This window comes from Calonectris borealis, chromosome 6, assembly GCF_964195595.1.
Source record: "Calonectris borealis chromosome 6, bCalBor7.hap1.2, whole genome shotgun sequence".
In the NCBI taxonomy this organism is placed as follows: Eukaryota; Metazoa; Chordata; class Aves; order Procellariiformes; family Procellariidae; genus Calonectris; species Calonectris borealis.
Window position 1 is genome coordinate 16,896,914 of NC_134317.1, and position 19,163 is coordinate 16,916,076.

The 19,163-nt window shown below is 36.9% G+C and overlaps 1 protein-coding gene across 6 annotated transcripts in view; it reads left to right on the top strand.

The window, feature by feature from the left end:
• XRCC5 (X-ray repair cross complementing 5) overlaps positions 1-17,723 on the top strand; it is a 54,415-nt gene extending 36,692 nt beyond the window's left edge. The window contains exons 16-21 of one of the 6 annotated variants that reach the window (XR_012674065.1): positions 653-722; positions 7,691-7,800; positions 8,337-8,433; positions 10,445-10,512; positions 14,436-14,507; positions 15,342-15,413. Coding sequence is in view for 5 of the 6 variants with exons in the window: in XM_075152936.1 (XP_075009037.1) it covers positions 653-722; positions 7,691-7,800; positions 8,337-8,433; positions 10,445-10,512; positions 15,342-15,434 (438 nt within the window). In the remaining variant the exon portion in view is untranslated. Of the gene's footprint in view, positions 1-652; positions 723-7,690; positions 7,801-8,336; positions 8,434-10,444; positions 10,513-14,435; positions 14,508-15,341; positions 15,898-16,217 lie in introns of those variants that run through there. The other 5 variants (XM_075152934.1, XM_075152936.1, XM_075152935.1 and 2 more) reach the window with 5 other exon arrangements.
• The last annotated feature ends 1,440 nt before the right edge of the window (positions 17,724-19,163 follow it).

Genomic DNA, 19,163 nt, shown 5'->3' on the forward strand with positions numbered 1-19,163 from the left:
GATAAACTTAGGGGAATGTTGATTCCTGAAAGGAAGTGTTAAGCAATGTAATTTTTTTTTTTTCCTGAGGTTATTGCATCTGTTTTTCAGAAAGTGTTTTTTTATATTTGATCTGGTTTTAGTTCCTTTGTAAGGTTTCTGCACTTGTATGCCCATTTAGAGCTTCAGCTTTAAGATGTCAGACTGGGCCAGAAAGGGTAGATGAATTGAGTGCAAGCTTTTAATTTTGAGGTTTCTATTGGAGTGGCAAACCAATGGTTCTGTACCCACATGCTTGGGAGCTCCCACTCCTCATTAAATGTCTGTCAAGATTAGTGAGAGGTCTGTGCTACAGAAGGTCTCAAAGCTGAACTAGCAGATAGCCTGAATTACTGTGCTTCTGACCTCTAAACCCCAGAGAATATGGTTGGCTTATAAGAGTGCAACATAGTAAGTGTAAGTTCATCTTGCTCATGTCATAACTAACCTTTGCTAGGAGTACTGCACGTTAACACACATTTTAAGACTTTGGTTTTATGAGTCCGCACGCAGAGAATTGTAGAGCTTCTGTTTCCGTGTTAAAATAAACAGAAATTTAAAGATTCTTGTTGCCTCACAATAATGAGGAGATGGATATTGGCAGATGATTGTATCATTTTTGGACCTTTTGTAGGTTGGCAGTGTTAACCCAGCAGAAGATTTTCGAATTCTGGTGAGGCAGAAAAATACTGACTTTGAAGACGGTAAATAACTTTTATCTATCTTATTTATATTTAGTAGCATCTTCAGGATTCAATAAATGCAATCCATTTGTCTAAACATAAGTTTCTAGTGCTATGTGAGATGCTCTGGAGTTCACTGCTTAGCTTCTAGTGCCACTCAGCAAAGAAAGGTGTCAGTTGTAATTCCTGGGTCAATATTTGCCTTGCCCATTTGAAAGTCGCAGATACCCATGTTTGTGCAAGATGGCACTAGACGGCTACACTGAGGCGTCTGAGCAACTCTTCAGGTGCTTCTAACAGAAGATCCCTTGGTACTGCCTGCCTGCCTCATTCAAACTGGGTATCAGCTTCTCATCTGGCTTCATGGATCTTTCTGGCTTGAAGTGGAGGGCTGTTGGCTGCGCATGGTGTGAGAAACCCATCTTCTGCTGTCTACTTATTCTGTTCTATGAAGAAATAAGAATCTGATGCCTGGGATTTAAATCTTTACATGCAAAGATTGTTTCTTACTGCTTGTTGTGAGCAAGAGAAAGCACAGGTGAATTTAGAGTGTAATAAGCAGGTAGTCTGTGACTCTTAGAGATGAGAGCAGGCTTTGTGTGCACTGAATCTATTCTCAGCGTACAGCAAGCAGAGACAAGAGAGAATACAAAGCATAGGTCAGCCACTGTCTTGCATGCTCTAAATCTGAAAATGCAAAGAAATTACCATTTGTTTGTATGGTATTTCCTTACTGGAACAGCTATATAGAGATATATGTAATCCAAAGGTATCTTAAAAAGAATGCACGGGATGGATGGGGTCCTTTTTTCTTTTAAAGAATGATTTGAAGGTTGTGGCAAGATAAACCTCATCTGCCGAATAGCCACTAATGTAGCATTTCTCTTTAAAGAAAAAAAATTTGCAGAGGTGCTGAAGTGAGGTGCTGGGTATTTCAACAAGGCCTTTGGTCCTTTTGGACATAGTTTGAGGAGCGTGTTGAGTAGTATATTGATTTGTGATACAGTCTGTTAAAGCCTACATAGCTATTTCTCTCTAAAATTTCCAGAACTATAAGCCAGCTAGCCAGCTTTTTACGTGGATTTTGCGTTAGATCCAGAAGAAATTGTTTACTGAAAAAATATTTGGAATTGTGTCCACAAATCTCAGATATATTAAGATGCAGTAAAAAAGCATTGTACGATATATTAGAATACAGAAACTGTGAAACAGTTGACTACTTTGTTACGGTAATTAATTTTATCATGTAGGAAAGCTTTAAGGCAGAAATAAGTATAGTGATTACCCTGGAAGATGGTTTAACTAAAGAGTGCTTAAATATGTCCAGTTGGTAGCTGTGCTGGAGATAACTGCAGTACGTGTTTGGATGGATTCTGAAATTTTGAGCAATCTGCTTTTATTTTATGTGTGATCTGTAATTGTAAGGTCTAGTTAGAATGTTGTGCAGTCGCCCATTTAAAGGAGGGGTAAAAGCCACTATAAATAAAAACATGTTCTGCATATTATTTTTTTCTTCTGCATAATCCTTTTTCTGCTTTAGAGCCTGTTAGGTAGCTTAATACATAAAACATTACAGGCATGTTTTTAATGGCTTGCTGTATTGCATCCTGGTTATGTAAATAGTAAATTCTGCCTTAAAACTACTCAGTGGTTCTAAGGTTTTTTTAGTATAATTTTATATCATATTTGATGATGAAACTTTTTTTTCCTCTGCTAGAACATGTGACATTTAAAATGTCTTTGCAGGAAAGGATAATCTGTGGCATTCAAATAGTTTATTGGGAAAAAAAAATATCTTTTATGTGTCAGGATGCAGACAGGGAAACTACTAGGTTATGTCCTGGTTTGCTTCTTTCTTGTATAAAAAGAGCATCCAGTGTAGTCTTCCAAACTGAATAGAGCCTACATTCTCATTTTAAAACTCCCCTCCATAGGGAGGAGAAAGGCCTTTCAATTGTTTGATTGGGGGTGCGATTTTTTGTTAGATAGAGAAGTTGTAGAAATAGGAAGTGTTGTACTTTAAATACTGACAGTATAGTGGCTTTTTAATTAAGCTGCAGGTTAATGGCACACATCCTCTTCAGTCACCAAAATTATAAAGTTATCAAGACTAAAGTATGGCAAGGGGAATTTTTCTTTTTTTTAAACAGCTTATAAGAAGTCCTGATGGTATATTTATCATCGAAAATGAGTACCAATGCATCTCCTGCAGTGGCCTCACTGGGATGTGATGATCAGGGTTTGTGCCATTCATAGGAGAAGCCTAAGTGCAAGCTGTGTCCTATGGTAGACCAGAGCAGGAGAAACAGTGCATTCACTGTTAGTGAGAACTGGGTCACTAATGTGTAAATACATTTTTTTAGAAAATCTAAGAGTTTCAAATTGAGAAGGGTCTTAGGGATAGGTTTTCTGAGACTGGCAGCTCAATTCCTGAAACAGTAATCAACTTCGTTTTTAATGGTCCTCTGTAGTTTATTACAGTAGGGACCCACTTACGGCTTACGTGATGAGTTGTGCGTGATGGTGTCAATTGACTGGTTAATGTTGATTGCTCGTGTAACTAGTATTGTGTTTCCCTCCAGATATCTTTACTTTCTTGTTTGCATTCATGGCCAGAGAGATGTCATTTTATGCAGGTCTTATTTTGAGCAGGTTACAAGTGCACAGTCATCACAAAGAGCAGTCTTCTGATAACAGCTTCTGACATTTTTGTCAATGAATGCAAATAAAATAGATTAGTTTTCCTGAGTGGAATCTAATCGCTACTCCCAAGGGTGTACAATGAGTGTCTTCATTGCTGTGCTGACTCTCAAACGCAGTGAGTGCTTGCCATCTTTGTAATGCCAAAGGAGTAGCCACATGACTACCAGTTACGTTTGACTATTTACAGATTTCCACCTATGTCTGCATTTCTGGAGAGCAGGTTGTGTCTGATATGGGGTGTTGTATTTTCATAGGCTTCTGTGGAAGATAAGATGGCTTAATGAGGGTTAAAAAAGATACTGGCGCATGTATAGTATTTTCTTTGGTTTGTAAATTTTCTACTCTACTGTTAGGTAGGCCAAATGCAACGAATAGTTTGATGAAAATTATTCAGTCATTGGAAGAGTGTTTGCAAACCAAATACTTGTGTATATAAAATCACTTTGAAGCTTCCTGTACGTCTGCTTCACAGAGAAGATGAAGCAGATTCGTCTTTGAAGGGCATAGCGATTGGGCGAGACGCAAAGCTCTGAGTTGCAACAAACAGAATTTGGATTAGATGTTATGGGAAAAAAGAAATAAAAACCACAGTGGTGGTAGTCAAACACGGAAATAGGGGCCCAGAGAACTTCGAGACTCTCCATCTTTGGAGCTATTCGGAACTCAAGTCAGTGGAGCATTGAGCCACCTGATCCACAGCAACCCTGGTTTGAGCAGGGATTTAGACCAGATGTCCTTCAGTCATCCAGCCTAAATCATTCTGATCCATACCGACAGGCCATTTAGAGAGACCATTGAACAGCATGTCATAGGGCACTGGAGTAGTTCAACAGCTCTTGATCCTAAAATTCTTATTTCTTAGCTTAAAGATGAAGGAAGTCCTTAAAAAATTAGGACAGTTTTCTGTTTATAATTTCTTTCTTCTTTTCAGTTACAAAAAGATGATACTTACAGAGCAGTAGTTTAACATTTATTATCAGGTGGTTTAACTGATTTGTCAGTGACTTACTTTAAGCACTGTCCATTAATACAAACCATTACCACCACCAGTGGATAAATCAAAAGATTGGTAACAACAGGAGTCTTTTGTCTACAGAAAGAGCTATTTTTTAACCTGGTTAATTTATCAGGGGGGAGAGGGAATCCCGAAGGATTTGGAGGTTGGACTATTATACAGCCTTATCTATTATTATGCTGTAATCTGGTTGGCATAGTAATGAAGACCAAGCACTGAACTGAACACACATGAAAATACACTTTTGTACTGTAACTATTCAGGGATAACAAGTGAATATAATTGTTCATAGCATATTTCACAAGAAATAACAGCACTGGTGAATGTATTTTAGAGTAAGGAATGTATCTGAATGCCAGTGGGGAAAGGATTAAATTCTGTTAGAACTAAAATATTTTCTATTCAAAGATTTTTTTTTTTTTTACCTGTAGTTCTCCAGCCTTTAATCACTGTGTTTATTATCTAACCAGTATCGTGTTACAGTAGAAGAGGGAAGCAGAAGATTAAAATTTCTTGGCATGATCTGCAGAACGTGGTGGTTATTAGGAGTGCTGGAATTCCAGTTTATGCAAAATACAGAATTTCGTTAGTTTACTTCCTTAAATGTGTGGGGGATGAGGGAGATTGGGGGAGAAGAAAAAAGTTGTTATTACATAGTAGTGGCCTGAATAGGCTGTTAGTTTGTAACTCTAGGACCTGTTCTTCAAAACCCGAATGCATAAGATTTGTCTGGGACACATCAGAGTTAATGCTAATATTCACAGCTTAGTTAGATAGACATCTTTATGCAGAACATGCTTTTCTCCAAAAACAGGGAGATTTATTTTTTGCAGCACCCAAAACCAAAGATTCACATTAATGGAAAGGCAGAAAACAGGCAGCAGGAAATCAACAAAGTTCTCGGACCTAGAAGTGTAAAGGAACAGAGTCCACTTCGGAGAACTTCCAGTTATAATCCTTACCTACCATCTCTGGTATTGTCTTTGCCCCCCTGAAGTAATTTGGTAAGCTAATCAGAACACAAGCATTTTATCTATTTTAGATTCATCAGTCATTGGCCTGTCATTTAAGGGAGACCTAATGGAGAGACCCAATTTTAGCCAAGCTGTTTCAAGATGTTAGAAGAACCTGACTTAAAATATTGTTGCCATGTAACCTGTTTCCTGCATGGTCTTTCAGTGCCTAGTAAAACATTGTAGGGTTTTTTTGGTTCCTTACAACAGACTTCAAAAAGAGGCAGCTCACAGTCAGTAGCAAGAAAAAGTCTTTTCTTCTGATGCCTGCCAGTGCAATCAAATGGAAAGGGATTTTAAAAAAATTAAATGCAAAAGAAGTAGTAGAGTGTCTGATAATTTCAAACAGCATGCTGGAATCATTCTGACAAAAAAGACTTTTATAGCACCCTCGTAGTGCCTGGGGTTTTAATTTAACACATCAATGAAAAGGCAGCGTTTAAAAAAAACACCACCACCACTGAAAACACCAGCAGGACTTGCTTTTATTAGTGCAATTCGTAAGAAATTAGAACAGTTAATGAGAAAATTGTTAACCATGAAAAAAATGGACTGACTTAACTTGGGGAGCTTAAGTAGTGAGACTTCAATTTCGTTTGTCAGCTACTGGTGAAATAAATAAAAAGAGTGAGCTGATCACCTCTGGAGCAGTAGGCACTTTAGCACACTTTCTTGTGTGATAGCTGCTGTTGGACAGCACCATTATGCGCCTCCTTTTCTAGAAACTGTAGAGTGAAAAGCTAGTAGGATAATATCAAACATGTCTTGTTTCACTCTTTTCAGAGATGCTGTCCTTCAGATTCAGTTTAATTAGGCATTTTATAGAACATAAATATAACAGCTAGCGCTGTGCATGCTTACAGTAAGCAGAGTGGAATACAGTATTTAAATGATGTCTGCTTCTCAGTGTGTTTACTTATCCTTGTCTCTTCCATCACTCTGGCAGATGATTTTTTATGTGGATGTTTCCATGGCTGAAATAGTTGCAGTGACATCTATGCCCATAACATCTGAACGTAAGAAGGTCTATAGGTCAGACTAAAGTTTCTGCTAATCCAGTAACCTGTCTTTAACACTACAAGAACAGGACAGGCAGATGCTGTGACTTGTCCAGAACGCTTTCCTGCATTTTCTTCCTCAATGGCAACATCATCTTTAATCTCCCTTTAGATAGATTTCCTTTTTTAAGAATTCTAAGAATTTGTTCAAGCATTTTTTTTTAAGCTGTTAGAACTCCTAGCATCCCACAGCAGCCTGTGGTAAAGAGGTTAACTGGTTTTGTTTGAAGAGATACTTTTTTTCCATTTGTTCTTAACCCAATTTTTTGCTCCTGTTTTGAGAGAGGCAGTGGACTATCACTCCCTATTCATCCTTTCCACGGTGCTTCTGAGTTTATAGATCACTGTTGTATGCTCTTCACGCTTGTCTTTTCCCAGGCTGAGGTGTCTGCAGAGGGTAAAATTGGACAGTTCCTCACCTGTAATTAAACATGAAGAAAATAAAGTACTAAAATCCAGCAGAATTTAATTGGGCTTGCAGAGCTCTTGGTGACATTTTCACTTGTCACGTTTGCAGTGTGTTACAGCTGCCTACCTCTTAGGAGCTCAACAGTGAGAATGAAACTGGTGTTCCCCTTCTTGTTGGTACAAGTCTCATTGTTTGCCTCTGCTTTCTGTCAGGCATGCACAGTTTGTAATACTTATCTCCATAATCATAAAGAGCATTGCCCCGATGAAAAATCATCAAACTACCTGTACAGAGACAAGATATACTCGAATGTCAATAACAACAAGGTAGTCTTTTGACTCCAATCATCCTACAGCTGTTGTTTTGACATTATTACACCTTCATTGTAAATTTAATGCTTTTATGGAAATATGTAAGTATTTCAAAGGATGTTTAAGGAATATGCTTTGCGTTGTAGAACATAATCTCCCTCAGCTTTAGGATCCCAAATGTTCTGGTTTTACTTTCTATCAAACAAGCTAGGCCAATGCTTTTTTTCTTGGCTTTCAGGAAAAGACTTTTGCGTTGGCCATGCTTGGGTTTCTTCCTAGTATACCTAGCTTTTCCAGAGAGGCTGAAGTAATTGTCAGTAGCTTAAATAACAATTATCAACTTGATTAGCTTGAGGCGGTATGGGTATGATTAACTCTTTTGATGCCTGTGGAATAGAAAGAGAGAGATGTAAAGGAAAAATACTGTATTGTCTTGAAAGTGTGCATTCTTTGATTTATTTATTTCTCCTTGTCTTTCAGTGAGTCAACAGTTGATAAACCGCGTTGATCAGTTCCTGGAAAATAAAGGTTCACAGTACTACATGAAAGGGATCAATTGTATCAGAGTTTTCAGAGAGGAGGCCATTAAGGTAATATTAATATGTGAAAACTCTCATCTCTTTCAAATTAAAGACATGATGGGCCTCTCAAATTAAAGACATGTATTAGAAACTTGATAGTTTCTTGCTACAGCAAAAAGAATTGATTCATAGATTAAACTCTGTTATGCTGTTCCTAAGTTTAGAAATATATTTGCATTTTATGTTTCTTTATTCTTATCGGAATGCAGACTAGCTTCTCTGATATTATTTGCTGTTATTTGTTTTCTTTTAAACATAAAAACACAAGGCCTGTGACCTGATGCTTGTAAAAGAAAAATAAGCAATCCTACAAATTTCTTCTTGAATAAAGCTAGTTACAAGAAAGTCTTGCTAGCTTTCTGAAAGGCAGTTTTTGTGGCTCACCTTTCCTTAGAACTCTTGGTTTTAGTAGAGATTAAAAACTAAAATCTGTACTGACTTTTGTGTTCACCATGTTAGATGACTTCATGAAGAATAAAGTTTGCAGTGCTCTTTAGTAAGCGACTTTAATATTTCTGTGTTATCATTGCTGTTATTTTTTTCAGCTGTCCAAGGTGCAGTGCTTTAATGATTTTCTGCGGGCCCTGAAATCAAAGGTGGAAGATAAAGCCTTAGCTGATTTCTGGGAGGTCATGACACAAGGTAGGATGGCATTTAAAAAAAAAAAAAAAGATATTTCTAGTTGTATTATCCATTATGTAAGAGAAAACTTTGTTAGCAATGGGACACTTAAACTAACCCCAGAGCAGCATTTTGATATGGTTCATTCCTGCAGCCTGTTTAAAAAAAAAAAAAAGTCTTTCACATTGCAACTTCCTTTTTTGCACTAATAGTTTCATATCAGCAATATCCGTAATGCCTTGCCAAGTTTTGTTGAAATGGTAAATTAATTGTGGAAGAAGAGAGACAAATTAAATGTTACAGGGTAAGGAGAAGAAGATACGATTTCAGCTGAATTTCAAAATAAATGGAAAAAACTCATGCAGCAGAGATATAAAAAGATTCTTCCAAATTAAGCTTCAAAAAAGGCATAGATAGCATTGAAATATGTCACTGATCATTTTGTGTTTAAGCAACCTGAAGGACAGAATATGTGGTAATATGACACCTACCTATGATTAATCCGGGAGATACAAGGCGGTGCAATTCCAAAAGACATTCAGAGACTATGGAAGTGATAAATAAAAGAACATTTTCACAAATGTGAAACATAGTGGACTGAAAAAAATCTTTTACGTCATACTCTTATTTTTAATTGTAACTAGTGCTAAGAAAATCTGTTAAATGCCCAGCTGTATCTCTTCAGGGTGCATGCTATAAAATGTAATGATATGCTGTTGTATAGTGCCTTTTAAAGTAATGTCTACTTCGCCCAACTTTTTTAAAATACAAGATGGAAATTTGTTTAGCAACCCAAAACAACAGCACAAGACAACACTGGAAGAATATTATATTATATTCAGTAGTATTGTAGGGGACCTTCTCTGAAGAAATTTGAAAACAAAACAAAAACAAAAACAAAAACCCAAACCTTGAAAGTAGGAAACTTGGATCTTCCAAAGCCATGCTAGAATACTGTTTTAATAATTTTTAGCTGGTACAAACCAGAGTTTTTAACAAACTGGAATATATTTTGAGGAAAAAAAAAATTACAAATGCAAACAGAGATGATATTTTTATAGAAAATAGATTATCTTCTTGTGAGAGGATGATAAAATCATAGTGCTTTATGCATAATCTAGCTGCTCTCACTAAATAGCTGATATTGCTTTTCGCTTGCTGCTACCAAAAGCAGAAGTCCTGTTTTCCCTGCTTCTTGCCACATGACTCATCCCCTCTTTTCTGCCAAATGTAGCATGCATTGGGCCTTGTCATGAGCAGCTACAGTCACCAAAAGAGGATGGATGTGAGTTAATGAGCTAGTGGCTCAGGAGCAAGGCAGATCTGTTTGACAAGTTCACTTGCCTCATGAAACCCTGCCGTGTCGTTCTACGGGCACGTTAAGGTGGCATTACACTTGTACTGCTGCTGGTAGCTTTATGAATCTACTGTTCTTTGCTCTCACACCCACAGCTGCTTTATTCAGGCACAAGCATTTGTGTAGCCAAGTGATGAACTAGACTGGAAAAACTACTGGAGTAAAAAGGAATTGAGATTTATTTTGTTTTTTTCGGGGGTCACTGCACAGGATGGTGGTACTGGCATAACAAAGGAGCAAAGTGGGGGCAGGACCAACACTTTGGTAGTCAGACTGTAGGTAATCACAGCATAAGTGTTTGTATGTTAGGAGTTAATTTTTCTAAGGCTATTAAGGACTGAAGAGCATACTGTAAATGACTAAAAGTGTAATTTCTGATGATTTTCAGCATTTCATCTGTGATCTGTGATTTCAGTGTCTCATTAGTTTGATTGTCATAATATTAGCAGTTTACTAAATGGATACTTCCACAAGCTTATGAATATGCTCATTAATTTATTTTTATATCATAGTTGACTCATTTATGCAAGTCACATTTTCCTTTGAGCAATATTTTTTTATTTTTGCTGGTGATGATGACACATTCAGAAGTTGGGAGACTTTTTTGATTTCTAACATTAAGTGCATTTTTGGGAAGCCGTCTAATGATATTTTCATATCTCTTTTTTTTTTTAGACAGAATTTCTTTGATCACTAAAGATGAAGCAGAGGGAAGTTCGGTGACTAGTGAAGAGGCTGAAAAGGTATCAGTTTTTTAATGAGCATCTATTTGTATAGAGCCTGTGCTATGGAACAGAAGATTCTTTCTTATGTGGATAAATCTTTAGATGAATGGAAATAGGATTCATATGAAGGAAGAAGACTGTCGTTTTGCCACACAATTGAAATTGTCCCAATTCAGAGCAAAAATAATTCCCTAGCATGTACCGCAGCATTTGTTTTAACTGGTCTTTAGAAAGTAGCATGTATTGACATCATTATCTGAAAATATCCTCTACAAAGAATAGGAACTTCAGGAACTCAGTTTAGTGGAACAGGAATAGACTATTTATATATGCAAGATCATTATTTGAACTTCATAGAAAGCACTGTGATTTCATTGTTATCACACGAGTTCAAAAACTAGGACACTTTTTTGTCTAAAGGCGTGGTAAACTCTAGCAATAAAAAGTTGTTATGGCTAGTTTTCACCAATATATGCAACGATATCAGTATTTTCCACTTTATGCAGCTCTTTTGATTGATGGACATCATAGATGATACTGTTATTATTATTGGTGATCATATTAGATCCTTTTGGAAACAAAAGTTTTGGAGTATTTGCAGGTATCCTTTCTACAGAAATATAACACTTCAGTAACTGCAGTGATGAATGAAGGATGTCACAGTTACAAAGGAGCGAATTCTAACAGGCAGAATAGTGACTTCTGTTTGAAAGAAAGCAGAATTCAGAGTTGCTGTCAAAAATTGTATTTGTGTGGAGAGGATAAGACAGGCATTCTTATATCAGGCTGCTAGCCATGATTTTAAATAGTTTAGGAGAAAGAAGGTCCTTGTATTACAGACCCCTGAAGGTAAACTTGTGGGTAAAATCACTAAGTACTTTGCAGCGAAGCAGCTTTTCTAAAAGATGCCACACAGATTTTCGCAACTTCCAGGCCTTACGTTAGCAATAACCAGAAGGGTGTAGAAGTAGGTTCTCCATAAGTGAATTAATGACTGGGTAAAAGGTTGTATTTTAGAAACTGCTTTTTTCATCTGTAACAATTTACCTCAAGGTGAAGAAGGCACAGAAATGTCATGAAAACGAAAAGCTAACAAATTAAGAGTCCCGAAAGCTAAGCACATGTGCAGAGTACAAATGACAGAATATGATGTTTTTTTCTGGACATGAAGGGCCTACTGGCTGTTTCTTATCACACATAATTGTATAGAGCAACTTTTTTCCCCAGTGGTGGTTTTAAAGAGTATCAGTTTTTGTTACATATTCCAAATGCTATGAATTTACTTGGAAACTTCCTAAGACAATATGTTTCTTCAGAACTTCACTTTCTAGTCTGAAACTACCATTGATGCTCAAAACGTGCTAATGCTGTGTGAAATAGCCACTATTCCTTAAGGAAATCTCTACTAGCCATGAAGACCTTACAACATGCTGTTGTCTTACCTGTGAGCTTGTGGCTAAAAAATACTGTGCCTGCATAGGAATGCGGCACAAATTATAGTATACCAAGGACTAGATTTACAGCTGCCAGGCTAAGCTGGAGCAAAGCATTTGTAGACTGACTTCAAAACTTTTCTGTTTAACGTCATCCTACAGTCAGCCAGATGTTGCAATACAGGAAATTCTTTTGTGATTGATTGAAGGTCCTACAACAGCCATAACTTCCCCTTAAAACAGGCGAGTAAGAGAGATTGTATGAAATCAGCTCTGCAACAGAGTCCTCTAACGTGTCAGTTACCTTGACTTAAGAATAAATGGGTTGCATCTCTTTGCTAGCTAGGCAGTTGGCAATCCCAGTTATTCACTAGATAGCTACCTCCTCACACTCTCCAGATTCAAAACCAAAACCCTGATTTGCCATTGACTGTCAAGGGTTTATATGACTTTTTACTTAAGAAACTGGGAGACTGCATATCCTTGGAGTAAGATCTACAGGGATAGAAAATTTTGTCTTGAGGTTATGGGACTGATCTAAAATCTAGTCCTCCTTGGTCCAGTTAAACCCTGCCACAGGTTTCCTGTGTGATACATAGCCAGCATCTTCCTAGGTCTATAGTAGATTGCAACAATGGTTCATTTGTTTTCTGTACTGAAGGCGATCACCCCGAAGGTGATACTAAAGAGTTGTATTGGATCTTTTAAAATATCACACAGCAGAGTAAGATGCAAGTTTTCTTCACCTCTGTAATAGGTCACATGCAAACGTGTAGGTCTTGGAGATCGGCTGTCAGTGTGGTCCTATGTGACACAAAAGCCTTTTCTCTTATAGGCAGATCACTACCTGATAGTTTCAGGACTGTTTTGAATATAAGATTTCAGGTTTATAGGGTTGCTGTCTGAAGGAGAAAGGAAGACTTACAAGGACGCTTATTAGAGAGGTAACACGTAAAAATTTTCTTTTTCTTTTTGGTTGAGCTAGGTTATCCATGCATATTTTCCTAACACTGAGAAAAATTATTTTAGGTAGGGTTTTTTTTTCCTGTAATAGTGGAGATACTTTTTTTAGAGTGTGAGGATGATAGGTTAAAAGAGCAGAAATGTCAAGTGCTTTCTCTGGTTGCTTTGGGGAAAGTAATGGATTTCAGCACAACTATTATATGTAATTTGCATTTGCATAAATGTAAAACAGGTTTTGGAAAACAAAACAACTTTGCATGGTCAGCATTTGATGGAAACTTCAGGTTTCAATTTAGTGCAAATCTTCATCATACATTTCTTTAGCTTTTTGCTTTCTTTACCTAATTTAGTGTGGGAAAGCTGATTTTGAAAACTTTGAAAAATGTGCTGCTTTCAGAAATATCATTTGAGTCTTAATTAACTGTGTAAAATGAAATTTGATCTGGCACAAAAAGCCTTTCAGAGCTGACAATGTCATTAGCTTTTAGTTTCATAGTATGTGCTTTATATTACTACTAGATTGAGAACTTTGCCAGCAAAAAAGATACACAGACATACGGCATCTTGAAATTTTAATTCCTTCTGGCCCTGTCACTTTCTCATGTTTTTTTGCAGCTACAAAATATATATGATAAGTTGAAGTCAGCATGTTAAAACGTGAGTGTTGTCTGTGGAGTAAGCTTTCTACACTCCTCTTGGATGTAGGATGCTGTTTAGGATGTAGGAGAGGTCTGACTTCTGGGTAGCGAGACAACTAGGCAGAGGTTGTCTACATCTTCTGTCTTTGGTGTTAACCAAAAGCAATGTATTTGCTTTTCATCCTAATGGATCTGATATCTGGTTCTTTCCGACAAAAGGGATGCAGCAGGTAACTTCTCAGTATTTTACCCCTTGTCTAAAGCTGTCGCTATTGCTCTAGAAAAGGATCAGAACATTTTATTTATATAAAATAATATTTAAGCTTTTTACAGTACAAGTATATTGTCTCAGAGACTGGTAGTGCTCTGATAGGGATCCCATGATCTTTTACACAACCTCCATAGCTGTTACAGTTGAAGAAGTCCTCAGGTAAACAGTAGCTTGCTTTCAGGAGCCAGTTGTTTGCACAAGAGAGTTACCTAAACTCTAACCAGGTATTTGTAGCCTGTTTAATGTGGTTATTTTCTAACTAGCTGTTCTCTTTCATCATCTAGAGTTATAGCGAAGTTGTTTCTGAATTAAAGATGTTGCAACTCAAAGTCATGGAATGTGGCTTTTCTTCCTCCCCAGCTTTCACAGACATCTTTTTATCTGGGGCAGGGTTGTTCCTGGCTCTACATACTTGTTCTACAAGTGCATTTTAATAAGAAAAAGAAAATTTATGTTTTTATAGTAAGGATATTGGTAAAGAGACCGTAACTAAAACTTCTAGACAACTGGATACTTGTAAGAGTCATGTATTTCTGCTATTCTAGGTAAATTATTATTTTTTCACTATGTTAGGCTAAGAGAAAAATAATTCAGAGGTGGTTGTACTCCAGATATTGTCTGTATGTTTGATTTCAGTTGTTATAGTATCTGAGCGACTTACCTTTATCTTCTGTTTATGGATGCCATGCTTTAAGTGAAGGGCATATGGTGAGTTGTATCAGCAGCTATGGCAATAGAATTTTATGTAATGAATTTTCTATTTTTAAAGACTGGCATTCCAACCATCTTGCGTGTTTGAGGGTTTTTTTAAAATTTATGTCTTTGTTCATTTGTTAAATAGTAGTTGAATTGAATGGGAAACTTCTAAGTTCCACACAGAACTAGAATGTCGTACTTAGAAATTTGCTAAACAAGCCATTGGTCAGCTTAAATATGTATTAATATCAATGGGGGGGGAAGTTTGCTGTCCTTCAGCATTTTGTAGCTACACACAATATTACTTTTAAAATTTTTTTTTTAAGAACATAAACATGGCCATACTGTAATGGACAAAATTTCCATCTAGCCCAGAATCCCATGTTTGACAGTGGACAATAACAGATGGGTAGGGAAAAGTGTACAGTCCCAGGCTCCAGCCACTGATGTCTCAGATACTTCCTGTGCTTGAGGTTGTTTCTGTGGACTTGGTAGACTTCAAAGGATTTCTCTTCTATGAACTTTCCCCATCTCCTCATGAGACTAAGGACTAATATTTGCAGCATCTTATTACAGGGTCTTCTACAACTTAACCGTATGTTGTCTGAAGAACCACATCCTTTTGTCTGTTATTCAACACACTTCACCATAAAATCCTTTAAAAGCAAGTCTTATGAAATTTCCTGTACTTTATGATGATTTTAGAGGGTGGAAACCAGAACAAACTTCATTCATGATTTTTAATTACAGGTGGATTTGTTTTGATATACAAAGGATACATTCTGTTAATTTAACATTAAGGGTCTGAGTTTTGTCAGTATCATATAAATACATTTGTGTTTTCAGTTCTTGGCTCCGAAAGAAAAGAAAAATGAAACTCTGCCCTCCACAGACGAAGGTGGTGATGTTGATGATTTGGTGAGTACCATAAAGACATGATGTGGCTTTAGAATTAAACTGTAACTGAAGGGTGCAATGAGAGAGAGTGCGTGCTTAAAGCAGTAGGTTAGAGTGCATGGCTTAGAAAACACCTAAGGAATTGAGTCAGAAAAGAGCCACATGAAATTATTTGTTTGCTATTGTAAAACATAACCAGGTATGTAATTTTCATGATGGCAAATACTGTGCTGTGTAGTAACACAGGTTTTACACAGGTTAAATGTGTCCTCTAGTATGCTTCAAAAGAGCCAGTGAGGCTGCTTATTTGATAGCAGATTGTTACAATTTACTGTAATAGCATTTAACAAAGCTTGTAGATCTAGAACAGCTATTGATGTGCGTTGAAAACTGAAAATCATTTAAAAAAAAAAGATGTTTTAATCTTCTCAATTAACCTTCTCTATATAGGCTGAAATTCAAGGATTTCAAGAGGTATTTTAATAAATACTTTAGCCATTTTTTACAGGCTGAGTCATTACAAATCTGTCTCCAAGGCTTAAGCTGATAGTGTAGACAGTTTTAACGAAGCTTCAATAGCAGGCAGATTTCTACTTTTGGACTGTACTTTTTAAAATTTATAAATTGCATATATGAATATGTGAAGATGAGATTTTTAGGTTTGTTTTTGTACTTTATAGCAGCTTAGTATTAAGTTCTGTGCTGTCCATTTATGTTACACAATAAGGATTTCCGAATTTGTTTTGTTTTCTAAGTGCTAAACACACGTAAGAAATAACTTGAATTCAGTGCTGCTTTTTCCAAATCTGTTTCTTCTATTTGCAGCTGGACATGATGTGACTGGGCGATATATGGTGACTATACAAGCAAAGTTTTGGAAGAGATCTCCCTGTGAGATGGGGCACAAAACAGGATGCTAATGAGAAAACAGTATATTCATCTTTATTTTCTGGAATGAGAGCAGAAATCCCAGAGACATTTCCAGTTGTTATAAATGTCATCTGACTTTTCAAAGCTAGAAAAGAAGATTGAAATAATCTGAAGTATTTGTGAAGTAATGATACCTTTAAGGCATCTCTTTTTTTTTTTTTTTTTAAGCACACTGAATCTAGCTTATCCTTGATATTGCTTTCAGCTAAACACTACTAAATTTAATGAGAATTTGTGCTGGTGCCTGAAATTCTTGTTACGTTGCCTGGGAAGGAAGATAGAAATGTCACAGTGAAGTTACCAGGTAATGTTGAATCTTTAGTGGAGGTAACTCCATAGCATTATTGTTACAGAATGGAAAAAGTCTCTATTTTCATGCTTTTTTCCTATTAAAAAAACAGAGGAAAAAAACCCACAAAGGCTTATGGGAAAAAATTCTAGGCCAGGGAGTTGCAAAGTAATACTTTGAAATCCACAACAGAATGTAAAGCACACAGCAAAGCCAAGTGTGCTGATTTTGCCACACTGTACCCAAATCAGTAATTACGGTCATCTTTGCACTACAGGTTCTCTATCCTGTCACCTCAGCAGCTGCTCGACAGTCTCTGTCTCCTTCTGTTATAGATTTTCCTGTTTCATTTTTTAGACTTTTAACTAGTATGGTTACTGTAGATACTCCTGATGCTAAAAGGATGAATAAATCATTTATATCCCCATTTCATACACTGCAGATAACTGCTAACACAGAGCAGAAGAATCCATGAAAGCTCGACACTGACACCTGTGATAGATAACTGATAACAGTTAACATTAGTAACCAAAATGGAGTACTGTCTACACAGAGCAAGCCAAAGTAGTCAACTACTGCTTGGAAAGAGATACTCAGATTTGATTACAGATCTGGAGAGACACTAATGACACCTTCACAGATGCTTTTTTGTTACAACCAGATTCATTCCTTTAAAAAACGTTCTTTCATTACTGCAAATGTATAAACATACTGTGCAAAATGGTATTAAGATCATAAGAAAAAAATCATGAGCTGTAGTTAAAAAGCATTTTGGAATATCTGCACTTTATACTGAACAACAACCCCTGTGTGGGAAACAGCAACTGCTTTTTGTCCCTGTCTCCCTACACAGCGACCTGCTCTCTCCTCTCTTACATCCCGTTGTGATTGAGTTCATGCAGACTTTGAAAGGGTTTTTCAAATGCGGATGGCAGGGAATAAGTGATCTTTCCAGACCTTTAGAGCATTTGTGTCACCAGAAGATATTTTTCTGAACTGTAAATAAGAAGTACTTGGTCAGTCCATTGTTTTGAATGTCTGAGTATAACACTGGCTGTGTTTTTTTTACATTTTATTAATTTGTTTGATTAATAAAATATTTAAAAATTTGCTTTTGTCGTCTTCAGAACCATGTTTGCTAAAATCAGATGATTAACTACCTATGCAGTGCCTAAGAGAGACTATCAAAAGCCCCTTTTCTGAGCATACAATGCAAACACTGAATATCAAAAGCCCTCTACAGAAGCCGAGTGTAATTACTTGTGAAGTTTAGAGTTTGTAAAGAATAGAACAACACCCCAATAAAATAATTTTTACCGTTTTGCAGAGGTCATGAGAAGTCTTGGTCAAGACTAGACAGGATATAGAACTACTTTGCAAATCAAAATAAGGATTAGGGCTTTCTGTTTCTTTTGAACCACTTGAGCACATTTTTAGAGAGTATTGCTTCTGTCAAGCAATAAACATTTAGTTCATGGAGTATTATTTCATAGATCTTCTTGTTACCTGTACAGCACATTTAGGCTCAGTATGGTAACTGAATTGCTAGTACTGAAGAGGGCAATGGGAATTTATGACTCATAGTTAAAACAAGTGAAAGCAGATTCTTAGAAGGTAAGCAAAGTGTCTTTCATTCTGCCCAGCTTTCTGGGTATCAGTCATCAGAAGCTTGTGGTATGTCTTACGGAGAATCTATCAGATAGCAACCTGATTTTACACTTGTTCTTTGGCAAAGGGCCAGCTTTCAGGTTCTTATTAGATGACTGGAAGAGATCTTTTACTTAGTCTAAACTCACATTTTCAGTTATAGAGTCTGACCTAGTTACTCACTGATTACATTGAGAATACGCATTCTGAACTGCAATACTGGCCAGTCTTCAGAAGCAATAGAGCAGTCTTCCACTTCAAAAGCAGACATGCAGGAAATGCCATGCAACTTTGTTTTCTTGCAAGCAGCAGAACATCCCCTGTCCTGTACTTCATAGCCAGAGAAATTATCAGTGTGTCTAAAGAAAGAAAAGATAATGGCTGTGATTTTGTTATGTGTTACTGATTTATTTTCTTTTTTCCCCTGGAAAGAATGCCTCTCTGGAAAGCTCTTTGGGTGCTAATCATATGGGACAGTAACCTTGGTTAGCCTTGTTTGCCGAGAGATCAAAACTTATTGCTGTCTGTGTCTTTCTGTTAATCTACTGCTCTGATATCTCTTTAACTCATTGGGCAGTATCAGTCAGCTTTGATGGAGGGGCACTGGTTTCAGCATTATGTTTTAAAAGGTTTTTGTGAAAGTTGATGCTGGGAAGAGGTGAAAGGGAAAGGAATGAAGAGTTCAGCCTTTTTTCCTTCTTTGGCTGGCCTTGGCAGCTGAGGGTAGCAGCTGGCAGGCTAATCATCATGTCACATCAGCAGTATCATGTGTTGCCTAGTCTGCAGGTCCTCTTCCTTCTTTTCCTCAATTAGAAGAGGAATGTAGACCAGAAAAGATGTTTTGTAGCGTGGACTTTGAGAGGTGGAAAGTATTCAGAGGTATTATACCAGGAAGCATTAATTAA